Source organism: Tursiops truncatus, chromosome X, assembly GCF_011762595.2.
Source record: "Tursiops truncatus isolate mTurTru1 chromosome X, mTurTru1.mat.Y, whole genome shotgun sequence".
Taxonomy (NCBI): Eukaryota; Metazoa; Chordata; class Mammalia; order Artiodactyla; family Delphinidae; genus Tursiops; species Tursiops truncatus.
Window position 1 is genome coordinate 70,827,009 of NC_047055.1, and position 19,900 is coordinate 70,846,908.

Genomic DNA, 19,900 nt, shown 5'->3' on the forward strand with positions numbered 1-19,900 from the left:
TTCATTCTTTTTTTTTTTTTTTTGCGGTATGCGGGCCTCTCACTGTTGTGGCCTCTCCTGTTGTGGAGCACAGGCTCAGGACACGCAGGCTCAGTGGCCATGGCTCATGGGCCTAGCCGCTCTGCGGCATGTGGGATCTTGCTGGACTGGGGCACGAATCTGTGTCCCCTGCATTGGCAGGTGGACTCACAACCACTGTGCCACCAGGAAAGCACCAAAAGTTCATTCATTTTTATGGCTGAGTAAATTTCCATTGTATATATATATACCACATCTTATTTATCCATTTATCTGTTGAGGGACACAGGGTGCTTTCATAACTCGACTATTGCAAATAATGCTACTATGGACATTGGGGTACATATATCTTGTCAAATTAGTGTTTTTGTTTTCTTTGGATATATACGCAGGAATGAAATTGTGGTATCATATGGTAGTTCTATTTTTCATTTTTTGAGGAATATCCATACCATTTCTATGGTGGCTGTAAGAATTTTCAACCCACCACCACTGAACTAGGGTTCCCTTTTCTCCACATCGTTTCCAACATTTCTTATCTGTGGTCTTTTTGAAAATAGCCATTCTGACCGATGTGAGGTGATATGTCATTGTGGTTTTGATTTTCATTACCCTGGTAATGAAAGATGTTGAGCATATTTTCATGTGGCTGTTAGCCATCTGTATGTGTTCTTTGGAAAATATCTATTCAGGTCTTCTGCTCCTTTTTTAACTGGGTTATTTTTAATTTTTTGATATTGAGTTGTATGAGCTGTTTAAATATCTTTGATATTAAGCAATTATTGTTCACATAATTTGCAAATATTTTCTCCTATTCCATAGGTTGGCTTTTTGTTTTCTCAATGATTTCCTTTGCTGTGCAAAACCTTTTAAGTTTAATTAAGTCGCATTTGATTATTTTTCCTTTTGTTTCACTTGCCTGAGGAGACAGATCCAAAAAAAATATCGCTAAGACATGTCAAAAAGTGAACTATGTTTTATTCTAGGAGTACTATGGTTTCTGGTCTTACATTTAGGCCTTTAATCCATTTTGAATTTGTTTTTGTATATAGTAGAGAAATTTTTCTAATTTTATTCTTTTACATGTAGCTGTTCAGTTTTTCCAGCACAACTTATTGAAGAAACTGTCTCTGCCCATTGTATATTTTTGTCTCCTTTGTTGTAGATTAATTGACCATATGCACATGGGTTTTTTTCTGGGCTGTCTATCCTGTTCCATTGATCCGTGTGTCTTTTTTTTTTTTTTTTTGCATGTAACATAGTGTTTTGATTACTGCAGATTTATGGTATAGTATGAAGTCAGGGACTGTGATGCCTCCAGCTTTGTTTTTTTCCTCAAGACTGCTTGGCTATTCATGATCTTTTGTAGTTCCATATAAATTTTAGGATTATTTGTTCTAGTTCTATGAAAAATGTCATGGGTATTTTGACAGGGATTTAATTAACATGTAAATTGTTTTGCAAGTATGTACATTTTAACAATATTAACTCTTCCAATCCATGAACACAAGATATCTTTCCATTTTTCTGTATCATCTGTTTCTTTCATCAGTGTCTTATAGATTTGAGAATATAGGTCTTACACCTCTTTTGTTAAGTTTATTCCTAAGTATAATATTCTTATTGATATGATGGTAAATGGGATTGTTGACTGTGCTTTCTCTTTATGATAGTTCATTATTATTGCACAGAAAAGCAACAAAGTTCTGTATATTAATCTTCTATCCTGCCACTTTAGTGAATTCATGGATCAGTTCTAATAGAGTTTCAGTGGAAACTCTAGGGTTTTCTATATATAGCATCATGTTATCTGTAAATATAACAGTTTACATATTCCATCCAATTCTGATGCTTTTCATTTTTTTTTCTTGTATGATTGCTCTAGCTAGGACTTCCAATACTATGTTAAATGGAAGTGGCGAGAGTGGGCATCTTTGTCTTGTTTCTGATTTTAGAGGAATACTTTTCAGGTTTTCACCATTGAGTATGATGTTAGTTGCAGTTTGGCATAAATGACCTTTATTATGCTGAGATATATTCTCTCTATACTAACTTTGTTGAGCGTTTTATCATGAACAGGTGTTTGATTTTGTTAAATGCTCTTTCTGCATCTACTGAGATGAACATGTGATTCTTATCCTTTGTTTTGTTAATGTGATATATCACAATTATTGAATTGTAGATATTGAGCCATCCTTGCATCCCTGGAATAAATCCCACTTGGTCATGGTGTATGATCCTTTTTATATATTATTGAATTTGGTTTGCTAATATTTTGTTTAAGATGTTTACATCTATATTCATCAGGGATATTGGCCTGAAAATTTCTTGCTTTTTAGTGTCTTTGTATGATTTTGATATCAGAGTAAGGGTGGCCTCATAGAATGAATTTGGGAGTGTTCCCTCCTCTTCAATTTTTTGGAATATTTTGAGAAGTATAGAAATGCACTCTTCTTAATGTTTGGTAGAATTCACCTGTGAATCTATCTAGTCGTGGACTTTTGTTTTTTGGGAGTTTTTAAATTGCTGATTCAATTTCAGTAGCAGTAATTGGTCTGCTCAGATTATCTATTACTTCCTTATTCAGTATTGAAAGATTGTTTCTAGACATGCATCCATTTCTCCTAGGTTGTCCAATTTGTCTGAATTTAACTGTTCATAGGTTTCTCTTGTGATTGTTTGTATTTCTGTGATATTGTCCATAATTTCTCTTATTTCATTTCTTATTTTGTTTATTTCAGCCCTTTCTCTTATTTTCTTAATGAGCCCAGTTAAAGGCTTATCAATAATGTTTATGTTTTTAAAGATACAGCTCTTTGGTTTCATTGACCTTTTCTATTTTTGTAGGGTCTCTATTTTGTTTATTTTCCCTCTCATATTTATTAATTATATCCTTCTGCTGAATATGATCTTTGTTTTTTTTTCTTTTTCTCATTCTTTTAATTGGTAGTTTCGGTTGCTTGAGATTTTTCTTGTTTCTTGAGGTAGGCCTGCCTCACTACAAACTTCCCTCTTAGAAGTACTTTTGCTATGTCACATAGATTTTGGAAAGTTGCACTTTTATTTTCATTGGCCCCAAGACCTTTTCTGATTTCCTCTATGATTTCTTTGTTGACCTATTGGTTTGTTAGTAGCATGCTGTTTGTTCTCCACATATTTACTTCTTTTTTCCATTTTTCTTCCTGTAATTTATTTCTAGTTTTATTCCATTGTGGTTGGAAAAAAATGCTTGATATAATTTCTATGACCTTAAATTTGTTGAGACTTGTTTTTTTTGGACTAGCATATAATCTGTCATGGAAAATGTTCCATGTTAACTTGAAAAGAATGTGTTTTCAGCTGTTTTTGAATGCAATGTCCTGTAGATATCTATTACGTCCAACTGGTCTATTCTGTCATTTAAGACCATTGTTGCCTTATTCATTTTCTGTCTGGATTATCTGTCCTTTGATGTCAGTGAGGTGTTAAAGTTTCCTACTATTATTGTATTTTCAATTTCTCCCTTTACGTCTGTTAATATTTGTTTTATGTATTTAGGTTCTCCTATAGTAGGCACATACATGTTAATGAATGTTATAGCCACTTCTTGTACTGATCCCTTTATCATTACATAACGTCCTTTGTTTTTTGTTATAGGCTTTCTTTTCAATGCTACTTTGCACTTCTTTTTCACCTCCATTTGCATGGAATATCATTTTCTATCCCCTCACTTTCACTCTGTCTGCATCTTTAGGTCTGAATTACATCTCTTGTAGACAACATATGGATGGGTCATCCATCCATATGTTGCTTACAAGAGACATATGGTCACCCACCCTATGTCTTTCGGTTGGGCATTTTGTTCATTCACATTTAATGCAGTTATTGATATGTATGTACTTATTGCCATTTTGTTATTTGCTTTCTGGGTGTTTTTGTAGTTATTTTTTTCTTTTAATCTATCCCTTTGTAGTTTGATTATTACCTTTACTGTTATGTTTTTGTTCCTTTCTCTCTAGTTTTTGTATATCTATTGTGGTTTTTTTTTTACATCTTTATTTGAGTATAATTGCTTTACAACGGTGTGTTAGTTTCTGCTTTATAACCAAGTGAATCAGTTATACATATACATATGTTCCCATATCTCTTCCCTCTTGTGTCTCCCTCCCTCCCACCCTCCCTATCCCACCCCTGCAGGCGGTCACAAAGCACGGAGCTGATCTCCCTGTGCTATGCGGCTGCTTCCCACTAGCTATCTACCTTACGTTTGGTAGTGTATATGTGTCCATGACTCTGTCTCTTGCTTTGTCACAGCTTACCCTTCCCCCTCCCCATATCCTCAAGTCCATTCTCTAGTAGGTCTGTGTCTTTATTCCTGTCTTACCCTTAGGTTCTTCATGACATTTTTTTCTTAAATTCCATATATATGTGTTAGCATATGGTATTTGTCTTTCTCTTTCTGACATACTTCACTCTGTATGACAGATTCTAGGTCTATCCACCTCATTACAAATAGCTCAATTTTGTTTCTTTTTATTCCATTGTATATATGTGCCACATCTTCTTTATCCATTCATCTGATGATGGACACTTAGGTTGTTTCCGTCTCCGGGCTATTGTAAATAGAGCTGCAATGAACATTTTCATACATGACTCTTTTTGAATTATGGTTTTCTCAAGGTATCTGCCCAGTAGTGGGATTGCTGGGTCATATGGTAGTTCTATTTGTAGTTTTTTAAGGAACCTCCATACTGTTCTCCATAGTGGCTGTACCAATTCACATTCCCACCAGCAGTGCAAGAGTGTTCCCTTTTGTCCACATCCTCTCCAGCATTTATTGTTTCTAGATTTTTTGATGATGGCCATTCTGACTGGTGTGAGATGATATCTCATTGTAGTTTTGATTTGCATTTCTCTAATGATTAATGATTTTGAGCATTCTTTCATGTGTTTGTTGGCATCCTGTATATCTTTGGAGAAATGTTGATTTAGGTCTTCTGCCCATTTTTGGATATTGTAGGTTTTTGATTTGTGGTTACCATAAAGTTCATATATGTTGACCTAAAGCTATATCTACTCTTTTAAATTTATAGTCATTTAAGTTCAAACACATTCTAAAAGCTCTATTTTTTTACCCCCCCCCCAACTTTTGTGGTTTTTATGTTATACTTTACATCTTTATGTCTACCCCTTAAGTGTTTATTTTAGTTATAGTTGATTTTAAAATTTTTGTCTTTTAACCTTCGTATGATCTTATTTAAGTGGTTGATTCACAGCCTTTTCTATGTATTTGCTTTTACCAGTGGGATTTTTGCTACAGTTTTACCTGTTATTTCTTATTGCTTGTTGTAGCACTTTCCACTTAAAGAAGACCCTTTAACACTTCATGTAAGGTTGCTTTAGTATGGATGAACTCTTAAGTTTTGGTGGTCTGAGGTTTTTTTTTTTAATCTCTCCTTCAACTGAATGGTAATCTTTCTGTGTAGAGTATCCTAAGTTTAATTTTTTTCCGTTTCAGTGCTTTAAATAAAACATGCCAGTTCCTCCTGGCTTGCAAAGTTTTCTGCTGAAAAATCAGCTGATAGCCTTATGGGTTTTTTTTCTTGTATGTGACATTTTTTTTTCTCTTGCTGTCTTTAAAATTCTCTCTTTAACTTTTGCCATTTTTTTTATGATATATCTTGGTGTGGGTCTCTTTGGGTTCATCTTGTTTACAACTTTCTGTGCTTCCTATTTCTGGATATTTGTTTCCTTCTTCAGGTTCAGGAAGTTTTCAGCCATAATTTCTTCAAACACATTTTCTACTCTTTTCTCCTTCTCTTCTCCTTCTGGGACCCCTATAGTGCAATGTTAGTATGCTTGATATTGTCCCAGATTTCCTTAAACTATTCTAATTTTTTAAATAATTTGTTTTCCTTTTTTGCTGTTCAGATTGTGTGATTTACCTCATTGTATCTTCCAGATCACTTATGCTTTCTTGTTTATCACCTAATCTGCTGCTATCAATCTGGTGTATTTTTTCTTTTCAGTTATTGTATTCTTCAGCTCTGACTGGTTCTTTTTTATATTTTCTAGATCTTTGTTAAAATTCTCACTGAGATTATCTATTCTTTTCCCTAGTTCAGTTGGCATTCTTAGTACCATTGCTTTGAAGTCTTTATCAGTCAACTTATTTATTTCTGTTTTATTAAGTTTTTTTTTCTTTTTCAGTTCTTTTCTTGTCCCTTAACTTGAAACATATTTCTTTGTCTTCTCATTTTGTTTAATTTTCTCTATCTCTATGAAATTAGGTGAAGCAGTTACCTATCCATCCCACTCTTGAATATGTCCTTGTGTAGGAGCATCCCTATGCAGTCTGCATGTGAGCATGGACCATGTCTTCCTCCAGGGTGTGTTGACAGACACTGTCTTAGTAGGAGGAAGGGCTGGAGATGGAGATGCTAGTGCCAGAGCCAGATGCAAACCAATCTTTCTTCTATGATAATTAACCATCATTCACACCCCATCAGTAGTGTGGTCTTGGTCCATGGGGCTGGAGCAAGAGCCTTAAGGAATTGTAGTTTCTCCTGGCTGAATGGCAGTCTCCTCTTTATTTTGTGATATTGCTGAGGCCGGAGGGCTTGGGGCTGCACCTGTGCTGGTTTCACTTTTTTCCAGGTGTTTTTGCCTTGGTTAGAGACTGGGTCAGGGCTGGAGAGGTTGTTGCTATTTCACTGAGCTGGCCCCACCCTCTCCCATATGTACACAGGGATGCGTGCTCTGAATATGGAAGTCTCCAACCTGGATCTAGTCTCACTCCCTTCTGATAGTGTGCAGGGTTGTGTGATCTGGCAGTTGTGGTCTCCACCCTTTAGCTTGCCTTGCTCCCTTCCAAGTGTGTGCACCAATGTGAGTACTGGCAATGGCTGCTTCCACCCTGGTCAGTGTCCAAGCCAGCTATATTCCATCCATATGTGCACTGTCTCATTGGCAATGGAAGCCACTGCCTTAGTGGGGAGCAGCACCAGAGCAAGAGGGCCTGGAGCAAGAGGCTGGTGCAGTCAGAGCGGGTGTGCTGGGAGGTTCTGGCATACTAGCCAGAGCCCCAGGCAGTTTTCCATTTGCTGCCCCCATGTTATGGCTGAGAGTAAGCAAGTCTCTGTGTTCTTTCAGGGTGGAAGTTAGCTTTCTTACAGACCTCTGGTAAGCCCCACTGGTTTTCACACCAGCTAAGGGGGCTCATATTTCTCATCAGCGCATCTCAGGGCTGAGGTGCCCAATATGTGGCTTGAACCTCTTGCTCTCCAGGGAGAATCCCCAAGCCTGTGATATCCTCCTCCTCTTCTGTGTCCTCTGTGAGGAGTGCAGGTCTTGACCAGATTGCTTCTTTACCCTTCCCATCAGACTCCGTGTGGATCTTTCATTATAGTCTTGGTTGTAGAAGAGCTGGTCTGCTAGTCCCCAGGTTGACTTCAGTGAGAGTTGTTTTACATGTAGTTGCACTTTTGATGTTTTCATGAGGGAGGTGAGCCCAGCATTCTCCTACTCTGCCATCTTGATCTCTTCATTGGTGTACTTAAACGATTGATGTTCAAAAAGGTTATTGATATAGTTGGATTAATTCTTTAATATTCTTTACTGTTTTCTAATTGTTGCCTTTATAGTTTGAACCTATGTTTGTTTTCCCCTCCTTTTCTTCATCTTACGGTTTTAAACTCACCATTTAATATGATTCCATTTTTCTACTTTCTTAGTGTATAAGTTGTACTTATTTTTTTAACTTTTCTTAGTGATTACCATAGAATCTGCATTATACATCACACCTAATCCAAGTTCAAATAACACTATTACCACCTCATGGGTAGTGTGTGTACCTTACAACACCAAAATAATTCTAATTCCTCCCTCTTTTTCCTTGTACCATTGCTGTCATTTGTTTCACTTATTATAAACATGCACAAGAACACATAATCAAATATATTATTTTTTTCAACAAACTGCTTCTGTTAGATAAATTAAGAGTAAGAAAAATAAAATTTTTATTTTACCTTCACTTATTCCTTCTTTGATTCCCTTCTTTACTTCATGTAGATCCAAGTTTCTGACCTATATATTTTTTTCTTCTCTGTAAAGAACTTATTTTAACATTATTTTGCAAGTCATCTCTACTGGCAACAAATTCCCTCAATTTTTTATATGTCTGAAAAAGTCTTTATTTCTCCTTCACTTTTGAATGATAATTTCTCAGGGTAGAGAATTCTAGCTTGACAGTTTCTTTCTTTCTCTCTCTCAACACTAAGTATTTCTCTCCGTTCTCTTTTTGCTTATATAGCCTCTGAGAATTTGGATGTGATTCTAATCTTTTACATTTATAGTTGAAGTGTTGTTTTTCCTGTAGCTTCCTTCAGGATTTTTCTTTATCTTTGATTTTCTGTAATTTCAAAATGGTATGGCTCAGTGCAGTTTTGTGGCATTTATCTTAATTTGTGTCCTCTGAGCTTCCTGAGTCTGTAATTTGTTGTCTGATATTAAGGAATTTTTCATTCATTATTGTTTCAAATATTTCTTTTCTTTCTTTCTTTCTTCTCTTTCTGATATTCCCATTACACGAATGTTACATTTTTTTTTTTTTAGTTTTCCCATAGTCCTAAATGTTCTTTTCTTTTCAGTCTTTGTTCTCTTTGCTTTTCAGTTTTTGAGGATTCTATTGCATTATTTTCCACCTCAGAGATCCTTTATTCAGTTGTATCCAGTCTACTAGTGAGCTCATCAAAGCCATTCTTCATTTTGTTTGTAGTGTTTTATTTATTTATTTTTAAACTCTAGCATGTCTGTTTTGGTTCTGTCGTAGGATTTTCATCTCTTTGCTTACATTTACTATCTACTCTTACATGCAGTATACTTTACCACTAGAGCACTGAGCATATTTATCATTGTTGTTTTAAATTCCCAGACTAATTCCAACATTCCTGCTATGACCTGTCCTGATGCTTTTGCGTGTGTGTTTGCAGGGGAGAAATGTTTGCCTTGGTACATCTTATAATTTTTTCCTTAATAGCCAGACTTGTACTGGGTAAAAAGAACTGGGTAAAATGTAAATAGGCCTTTAGTAAAGTGGTGTAAGGTGTGGGGGTAGGGAAAGTATTCTGTAGTCCTAAAATTACATATTAGTTTTTTAGTGAGCCTATGCCTATGCTTTTAGACTGTTAAATTCACAAATGTTTCTCAGGTTTTTTATTTCCCCTTAGTTGAGTGAGAATGGCTTAGAATGGGCTGGAATTGGGTATTTTCCTTATTTCATGTGGAAAGCTAGATTCAGCTATAGTTGGGTATTTCCCTTCTCCCAGATCAGTTAGGTTCTGATAATACCCCAGCAGGTTAGATTCTCATTAACTAATTTGCTCTGGTGGCAGGCTTTTTTTTAGAAGAACAGATTGTTCTGGCATATTTCAAAATGATTCATTTTTCCTGTCCCCTACTATAAGCAAGATTATATTTTTCTCCAATATTTACTGTTAGAACTTTGTTGAGTTACTGGAGTTAAATCTCACAGTATTGTAAAGGACCCCGTCTGATTTTGTCCCAATTGAGTTTTCAATTTCAGAGTTGTCCACACTGAGCTTCCAGCGATTCATCAATTACAGTTCAGGTAATTGGTTCCCAAGTGGATTCTGCTCATGAGTCTCTGCTCAGGCAAATCATGACTCCCTGTATGTGCCTCCAGTCTTGGGTACAAGCAGCTTGCCCAGTGCTCTCCCATTCTAATAGATCCAAGAAGAGTTGTTGATTTTTCAGTCTGTTCAGCTTTTTACTTGTTGATAGGATAGAGTGGTGATCTCTAAGCTACTTATATGAGGAACTGGGACCAGAAGTTTGATATTTTGACTCCCTCCCAGCTTTTTTGATGTATTACAAATAAAATTTGTACAGATCAAGATGGTGACATAGTTTCCCTCATGGGAAGACCAACTAGCAACTATCCATCGAAAAGGCACAAGAGTGAAAATCCTGGAACCCAGGGGTGAGGCTGAGGAAACCCCAGGACCACAGAGACTGAGAAGGACTGCTTTGGAAGGGTAAGAGGGGTGGCTACACTCTGACCACATCACCTCCCCCAAACCCCAGGCCAGCACAGAAACATACCAAGAGGGCTCTACTGAGCCTATGGGTTTCTCCAGTGGGAAATAAAGAGCCCAAAGTGGACATAGAGCTTTCCCAGCATTGTGGGTCACTTCCTAGGAGGCCCACTCATGTCTAACCTCATGGGGTGGCAGTAAAATTTTCAGGGCTTGACCACTGTAGATAAGACTGTGACAGAGAAGTGAGTGGAGCTTACAGCAACCACCCTTCATATGTTGGCAGCTATGTCCCATGGATGCTGCTGGTTCCACAGTCAGGTCTGCATTTGGTAGGTCTGTTACCAAGGGTGTTTAAGGGTTTGGCTTCCACTGGGTCCCTTATTGTTCTCCTGGTGGGTCTCTAGGTGGGCAGGCCTTCCTTAGGACTACAGTAGAGCATGGCTAGAGGTGGGTCACAGGACTACTTCAGGAATGACAGTCAGTCCAAGGTCAGAGGCATGTGTTACCAGGGGCACAGAAGAACATCTATTCTCATGGGTCCCTTGGAAGAAGGGGCTGATGGCAGGCTCATGGAAAAGCAGACTGGAGCCAAGTCTACAGGAGGACAGAGAATTTCACATTTGCAATGACCCATTGTTTTTCCACCTCTGCACTTGTTGAGGGGGCCAAAAGTCACCCAGAGCAGCGCTCAACTTTAACATTCACATGAATCTCCTGAGTGACTTGTTAATGTGCAGGTTCTGATTCAGTAGGTCTTGAGATGATCCTTGAGATTCTGCATTTCTAACAATCTTCCAGATGACATTGTTGCTGCTGGTCCACAGATCACCCTTTTATTAACAAGATTCTAGGACAATGGCCTTGGACCCTGACCCTGATATTTAGAGGCTTCTCTACTAAATGCCCCAAGGAGGTCCTCAGTAGCTACAACATGGAGGTGACTGCAGCAACCACTCATTATTCACCCAATGGGGCATTAGCACACCAACAGCCTTATAGCCCCTTATTGTGCCTAGATCCTGTTGGAATTTGAGAGAAAGGTGAGCTCTGTAGGGCAGATCAGTCTAACCATTTTCCAGGAAGGTCTCACTTCACCCACATTGGTTTCCCCATATCTCAGCTTTGTATGATTTGTCCATCAATCCAATCCCATATGCCTACTGTCTTCCAAAAAATCCTCAAACTTCCTGGTTTGTTCTTTGTACCCTTCCTTGTTGTCCAGCACTGCTATAGACTATTTTAAATTTTACACTGTTTTTGTCATTTCAGTGAGATCTGAGAAGGGTAGGAGAGAAGAATGTATGGGATCAGTTTGTCATCTCAGAGCAGAAGTCCTACTTTTGATTTCATAGTAATTGAAGTCTCTTCTCCCACCTACTATTTGAGGCCTGATTTGTTCCGATAGAAAAAACAATGTGGCTAGTTCCCGTTCTGAGCCATTTTCAGGAAAACAACAACAACAAAAAAAACAAAAAACCTGAGAGCAGATACAAATGGAGAAGGTTATAGGAGAAAGCCACTTCCCTTCATAAAAATCAACTCAGAATCTTTAATTGCAGGCCTTGGCAGGGAAATGGCTGCTTATGAAGTGGCCCAAATCTACCCACCCCGTTTTACTTTACTTCCAGGGCATGTTTATTTCAATTTCCATTGTCATCACCATACCTGACCCCAGGGTGACATTGATTCTCCTTGGACACTCTGATCCAAGTATAGACAAATTCCTATGCCTTGGTTTCCTCAGTAAGTAGTAGTATCAATAGCAATAACAGTAATTATGACAACAGTTTCTCTTCTTTACCTTTCTTATATGCCAGGTACTGTGCTAGGAACTTGAGATGAATTTTCTAATTACTTCCTCTTAGTTATCCTGGAAGGTAGCTAAGGTTATTATCTCCATTTTGATGAAACTAAGGTACCATGAGGTTAAGTAGCCTACTCAGGTAGCAACTCGCACAGCCAGAGTTAGAACCCAGGTCTCTGTGAGCCCAGAGTCACAAACTTAATCATTTTGCTAAACTGAATATTAAAATATCCCAGCTCACCTGTATGTAAATATATTACCATTAGCTCCTGGATTCCCACTTGACGGGCTGACATCCTCCCCAGTGACTGAGGCCAGCCAAAGCCTCTACCTCCAGGAATAGAGGATCTGTGACTCTAAGAGAAATAGTGGAAAGACCCCATTTGCCAAATGGATTCAACTCAAATACTAGACATACCTGATAAAAATGTATCAGCCTAAAAAATATAGACATGATGTGGGACTTTGTGGATGACAATCCTCTATTTTACATTCAATCAGCAGATTTATATTCTTCATTATTCTTAAAAGTCCATCTTTTGCTTCCAAACAAGTAAAAAGCATATTAAAGAAACCCAAAGTTCACAGGTTACTAACTCAGCACTCAATCTGTTGTGTTCACTGTTTTGTAAATTAACCATGACACTAAAATCTCTCTATGCACTGGTTGAATCACTTTTAATTAATATGACAGCAGTAGGTTCTTCAGAAAAACAATACCTCCACTTATCAAAATGTGGTATTCTTCCAAAGGAAGTGAATATCATGTTCAAGGCATCTGTTCTCTTCACAAAACAAAACATTTTGAGGGAGCTGTTTTTCCCATAGTGACAACATGAAGATTTGAATAACTTCATCAGAGCAGGACTTCTCCTGATCAGCTAACCTAAAACCACTCAGAGAAGGCTGTGATGAATTTTCACAATGGATCCACTTTTCCAGATATTTGAGTTTGCTTTGTGTGAACAATCAGAGCCTCTGAGGTGAATGCATAGATCACATGAACCAGTAAACGGACTTTGCAACGTGAATGCTATTCCCACACTGAAAAACTTAGCAATTTTTGTTTTTGTTTTTTTCTTGTGGAGTTTTGGTAGGAAATGAGATGAAGTAACTATAATAGGAAAAAATTCATGATATATAACTGCCATATTTTTTGACAGAAATCTGCCAAATATTCTTTACCTTAAAAGGACACTATAAAATGCCATAATCATTTTTTAAATTGACTTAATTAGAAAAGACCAAATGTATATACAAAGGATAATGCATGGATCCATCAATTTGTTTTCTGACGCCTGCTGGCAAGGAAGACAACAGAGGGTTGATGGAGAGAAGGCTGGAGGCCAGGCAGAGGAAAGAGGAAGGTCACTGTCATTTATTTGAGAAAATTCTTTCATATAGGCATGGGGTTGGGGGCAGTGGAACAAGGGTTTCTCCTTGAGGCAAATTTGGAGAGCTGTGTTGTGGAATTCTTCAATAGCATAGGAGGAGGAAAGTGTTGCATTAAGGCCACCTTCTTTTTATCTGTAACAGCTTTATTGTGATATAATTCACATAACATAAATTTCAAACTTTAAAAAGTATACAATTCAGTGCTTTTAGTATATTCACAGAATTATGTAATCACTAACACAATCAATTTTAGATAATTTTTATTACCCCAAAGGAAATCCATTAGCAGTCACTCCCGTCTACTTCCCAGCCCTTGGCAACCAGTAATTCACTTTCTGTCTCTATGGATTTGCTTATTTTTGATATTTCATATAAATGGAACCATAAAAAAGCCTTTTGAGTTTGGCTTCTTTCACATAGCATAATGTTTCATCCATTGTAGTATCAGTATCATATCAGTATTTCATTTCTTTTTATGGTTGAATAATATTCTGTTATAGAGATATAACACATTTTATCTATCCATCACTTGATGGACATTTGGTTATTTCCACCTTTGGCAATTATGAATAAAGCTTCTATGAACATTTATGTACAAGGTTTTGTGTAGACAAGTTTTCATTTCTTTTGGGTATATCGCTAGGAATGGAATTGATGTTGATATGGTAACTGCATGTCAAACTTTTTGAGAAACTGTAAGGCCCCACTTTTAACAATTTGAGTGTTTACTATGTCTTAGGCATTGTGGTATTTTCCATGTTAGCTGTAAACTGATTTACTCCTTATAACACTTGTGCAAAGTAATTACTAACTACTCTTATTCCCATATGACAGGTGAGGAAAATGAGGCTCAGAGAGGGGATGCCATCTGTTTATGATCCCACAGCTAGGAAGTGGATGATGGAGCTGGGATTCGAACTCAGGCAGTTTGGCTCCAGAGTTTTTGGAGGAGGACATGGCCAGACAGAAATAAAAATTCTTGCTCTGAAAAAAAATGATGATTTCAGATTAGCATATTTGTTTTATAGCAGAGGTTTGGAATTTGGCTTTCACTGACTAATCTTTTTAGTTTAACCAAGTGGTTAAAAGTGCAAACCCTACAGCCAGATGGCTTGGGCTTGAGTCCAAACTCTGTCACTCACTACTTGTATGACTTTGGACAATTTACTTAACCAATATGTGCCTCAGTTACCTCATATGCAAAATAGTTAAATAATGGTATTTTTCTTATAGGGCTACTGTGAGGATTAAATTGATTTAATACATGTAATGCACTTAGAATAGGGCTTGTGTATATGGTAAGTGCTCAGTAAATATTAATGAAATATGGACAAGCATTTCCAAACTTTTTTGATCCTGTACCCCATCAGTAAAACATTTCTGAGCACAATTTCCCAATATAGGTGTATTTATTATAAGCATGTGCTACTGACAGTCCATTTTAATTATTGGGACAGATTAAGTTCCTTCTGATTTTTTAAATAATAGAGAAGTTTTAATATTTTCTTCTGTATTCCTCATGGATGATCTTGTGTCCTTTACTCTGACCATGTACCCTGTCCCAGATGGAGTACCCAGGTCTGGAGTGAGAGAAGAACTGACTTATCCCAGGTTTTTAAATATTGCTATGATACAGGGTTTCTGGACCTGTGTCTCTACGTATGTGGGTAGGGGAAGGGATAGGAGCAAGCAAGATGAAGAAGGAACTTCTAAGGGTTACAAGAATGAGCTCTTTCTATTAGGGGTTTCCTCTGGGAGAAGGGGAGTGTCTGGTTACCTATAAAACAATGAGAGGTTTCCATTTTATAGACAAGTACACCCTACCAGGTAAACGGAATGACCTCAATCTCTCTCTGGGCAGGTATAAAATTCAGGTGAGTACTTGCTGTGTTGGGCTCCTTTTAGTCCTCAGAACTGAGGACAGCAGAAGAGGCCAGAAAGGCTCCCTGTCTCAGCTATGTTGGGCTTCTGGTCTCAGTGAGCACAGAGGACATGCTGAACCCAGAAAGAACAGAGTGAAACTTTCAAGATTCCTCTAGACCATTCTGCCTCTCCTTTCAGGGAAAAGGGAGCTGGACAGGGATTTAGCAGAATTTGAGTCACCCCTCTCCTTCAGTTTAGAGAAGAGGAAACTATGATCCTGGAAAACCTCCTTCACTCTTTCCCTTCTCTGAACCTCACAGTGATTTAGTGTAATAATAATAATAATAATAACAGCCTTCATTTTACTGAGCTACTACTGTTGTAGTTGCTTTACATGTATTAACTTATTTTATCATCATAACAAATTCCTATGAGCAACAGACATGCTTTTGGCCTCAAGTGAAATCAAACTTATCTAACTGTAATCTAATTCAATGGGCGTTTCTTTTCTTCACATAATAATCCAGAGGTAGGTGGTTGCTGAATATTTCTGTAATTTACTAATGTCATCAGGGACCCAGTCTCTTATCTTTTTTTGCTACCATCCTTAGTATGTATAGATCTTTAGCCTCATGCTTGTTACTTCATGGTCACAGATGGCCACCCTATCTCAAGGTATCACATCTGCATTCAAAATAGGGAAAAGAAAAGAGGTGTTGGTGCCAGCTGTATTTCATCCCTTTATCAGGAGACAAAAGATTTATCAGAAACCAGCCCCCTATCAGCAGACTTTCGCTAACATTTCCTTAGTTAGGTGTTGGTCACATGGTTACCTTTTGCTGCAGGAGAGGCTGGAAAAATATTTAACTGAGCACATTGTTGCCTCAAAATTGGGGTTTGAGTTGCAAGTAAGAAAGGATAAATGGATACTAGAAAGGTAATCAACAATTTTCAGTAATATATAAGTACTATTAGAATCCCTATTTTACAGATAGGGAAACTAAGGCATGGAGTAGTTAAGTAACTACCCAAGGTCACACAGCCAATTAACAGTAGAGCTATGATTTGAACGCAGGCAGTCTGGCTCCATACCAGTGTTTCTGGAACATTCTTTGTGACAACCTACCTTTAATATTGACAAGCTACCTTTAATATTTAATACCTTTAATATTGCATCCCAGTATACATACCTTTCAAATTCAAAACACTACATACATTTTCTATCTACAATATTCTATTCTATTTTCTATTCTATTCTATTCTATTCTATTCTATTCTATTCCATTTCATTCTATTATTTCATTTTTTAAAATGCTGGTCATGTTCAACTAAACTGATTTCTTGACCTGCAATTTGAAAATAATTTTACTGCATTGCTCTTCCAAAACCACCATTTCCCTAATGGGATTTCTGGGGTACCAAGAAAAACTTCCTGGTGCTATGTCACTCTCTCAAGTCCTGCCTGAAATGCCACTATTTCTTTTTTCCCCTAGATATTTGCCTCTTATTGAGTCTGATCCAAGAAGGGGATGTTTTGAGGGTTCCTGTTTTATACAGCCAGACACAATTCTGAAATCATAAAATCACCAATGCTTCAGTGAGAATGGTAGCACTTCACATGATACACAGTGAGCACTAATTCATGTGTATTAGCTGAATCTCCCCAAGAAGCATATCCCCTGATACAAGGGGATTAGGGAAGTGATGCAGGGAGGTGAAAGCAGGAAATATGGGGTGTGTTATTAAACCAGCTGCTACAGTGGGCAACTGAAGCTTAATCCCTGGGGAAACTCTGGGGAAAAGTGTCAAATAAAATTTTCAATTATCATCCCTGAGGAGCAAGGGAACCAGGACATTTATACCCTTCCCCCATCAGTCATTGGTTAAGGGCTATTCCCAGTTCCCAGGTACTTCTGGCCTGCTATATTCTGGACAAAGTGGGTTCTATCAGCCTGAGGGACGCCTTCCAACAAAGACACAGGTTCTGGATATTGAAAGTTAGGTTGGTGTGTAAGGAAATGGTAAGGGAGATAGATGGAACAGCAACAGCATCTGCTACAACATGTTAGCTTGCATCCTTATCAATATTATCCTCAGTTCTCATATATATTCAACAGTTCTTGAGTGTTTGGTCTATTGCCATGTTGCTGCAGTAATGGATGACACGGTGTTGTAAGAACCTCAAGTGGGGCAAGTCTGAGTTTTAAGCCCAGCTCATGTGCTGTGACCCTGATCAGTAAAATAGGGAAAATATTTATACCTACCCCTTAGGATTATGGTGAGAGCCTATCACAAAGCTTAGCATATTAGCAAGTGCTCCATAAGTGCTAGCTAGTATTTATTAATAATAAAAAGGATTTTCAGTTGATCATGTTGTTTAACCTATGAAATGGGGACAGTACATATACCTATAGGTATGGGGCTGGAAATAAATGTGGACTGCCTTAGCTAAGGCTGAACAGGAGACAGAGGGTATGGAATCTGGTGACCAGGAAGCTGGACAGCTAGGAGGTGTCTCGTTGAAGCTATACTTGTGGTTGGTTTGCTACCAGAGCTTGGAAGTTCCCATCTCTCTCCCCAGGAATACACACTTACAAAGGAATTTGTACTTATGATTTACCACTCCATAAGCACCATGCAGATAGGAATACTATCTAATTTGTTCACCTCAAGCATGCAAGTAAATATTTGTTGGATTAATAAACAAATGGGGCTTCCCTGGTGGCGCAGTGGTTGAGAGTCCGCCTGCCGATGCAGGGGACATGGGTTCGTGCCCTGGTCCGGGAAGATCCCACATGCCGCGGAGCGGCTGGGCCCGTGAGCCATGGCGGCTGAGCCTGCTCGTCCGGAGCCTGTGCTCCGCAACGGGAGAGGCCACAACCGTGAGAGGCCCACGTACCGCAAAATAAATAAATAAATTAAAAAATAAACAAATGAATACAAAGTCATATACAGAGACTCTGACCTTATCTACCAGGATTTTAGTTGTGCTATTCCCTCCACTTTGGCATACCCTCGATTCCTCTTCCCAGTCCCTGCCCCGTGCCTTTTCCACATGTGTGTAGTAAAAACTTTATCCTAGCCCAAAGACAGGTCTGACCTTTGCCCTCAGCTTCTGGGAAGTAATCTCTTAGCCCTTGAAATGTCATGTCTGATAGGAGTATTTTTGTTTGCCTGGGGGCCTTGGGTCAACTAATAGTCTAACAATGTTATTTAGGATGGGGTTTTGGGCCACATCAACAATGTGATTTAGGGTGGGGGCTCTGAGTTACCTGGTATCAGCTCATCTTCTGAGAAGACTGGAGATGGGGATCAGCCAGAGGGGCAGTGATGGAGCCCCAACAAAATCTTTAGAAGCTTGGGTGTGCTTTCCTGGTTGGCAATACTCCATGAATATTGTCACATATTTATGCTGAAAAGTAACATTGTCCTGACTCCACAGGGATAGGAAAACTGAAGCTCCCTGTTTGGTACTTTCTTATACTCTGCTCTGTGAGCCTTTCTGGTGGATTATCGAAGCTAAGGGTGTTATTTGGGACTCCTGGACTTTCAGTTGGTGTCAGAAGGGAGGGTTGTCTTGTGTGAACTGTTTCCCTTAACTTCACAGTTGCTCAAACGTTAACATGGTAGAAATTTCCCTGTCTTCTGAGACTTAGTTCAAACATTTCCTTCTTTGGTAGAGATTTCTAATGTTCATCCATATCTAGTTCTCCTGCCCTTCTGAGTTCATAGGACTTTTAGTTTTCTGTTCCCTTGAAGTTGGATGAAGCCATGTGATCAGTTCTGGCTAGAGAATTTACCTGTAAGTGAGAAACAATCTAGGGCTCTCTTTCCAGCTGTGATGATTATGGAAATATGTCTTGAGATGGAGTTGTAGTAAGGCAGAAGCAGCCCAGATTGTGTACTATCACATAGGTGATAGCTGCCCCAGAGAGTCACCTGGACTCACAGCAGGATTTGTATGAGCAAGAAATAAGTTCTTGTATGTTAAAGCCATTAAGATTTGGGGAAAAATCTGTTACTGCAGCACAACTAAACTTATCCTGATTGCAAAGATCTTCCTCAATCACAATTAACCACTCCATTTTTTGAGTGCTTCCAGGCCCACATCCATCCTTGTTATGGTCCATGCTTATATGTTCTCACTAAATTCTGAGTGACTGTAGATATTTTATTTTAGTCATCTTGGTATTTCTTGTGTACCTGGCCCAGATTACATATTCAGGATATGCAAGTTGAATCTAATTCAGCTGGTTGGCAGCATGGCTGTTGTGGAGATGGACATAAACCTGCCTAAACAATCTGCCTTAAATGATGTACTGGTGAGCTAAACAGAAGTAATAGAGGCTTCTGAAGAACACAGGAACACTCTATGGCCATGTACCATTCCTTTCTTCCTCTTCCCCAACTATATGAGAAAACAGTGTCCATGTGATACTCATGGCCTACTGGAGAAGGAAGTCACAGTTCAAGAGAGAAATGGGAGAGATGGAATCAGAATAGAGTGCTTCCAGGGAACATGAATTTTACCTCCCAACACCCCCTCTAACTGTGTTGCAAACCCAGATGGTCTAATCTACCTATGGTCAGGCTGAACTGTTGCCCTGCAGGTGGTTGGACTTGGTGGAATGCTGAGGTCTCATTTTGTTATCTTGGGCCTGGTAGGTAAAGGCCTGGGCAAGCAAGATTTACCTCACCAGTCCCGTATCCTATTCAGGACAGAAGTCTCTGGGAGCCAGGGGTAAGAAGGTCATCATAAATAAGGAAATCCCAAAAGGTCTAA

At 38.5% G+C, this 19,900-nt stretch overlaps 1 protein-coding gene across 1 annotated transcript in view; it reads right to left on the minus strand.

The window, feature by feature from the left end:
- Positions 1–13,442: 13,442 nt before the first annotated feature.
- ARHGEF9 (Cdc42 guanine nucleotide exchange factor 9) overlaps positions 13,443–19,900 on the minus strand; it is a 204,772-nt gene continuing 198,314 nt past the window's right edge. The window contains exon 10 of the mRNA XM_073799672.1: positions 13,443–14,238. Coding sequence (XP_073655773.1) covers positions 14,174–14,238 — 65 coding nt within the window. The 3' untranslated portion in view covers positions 13,443–14,173. The remainder of the gene's footprint in view (positions 14,239–19,900) is intronic.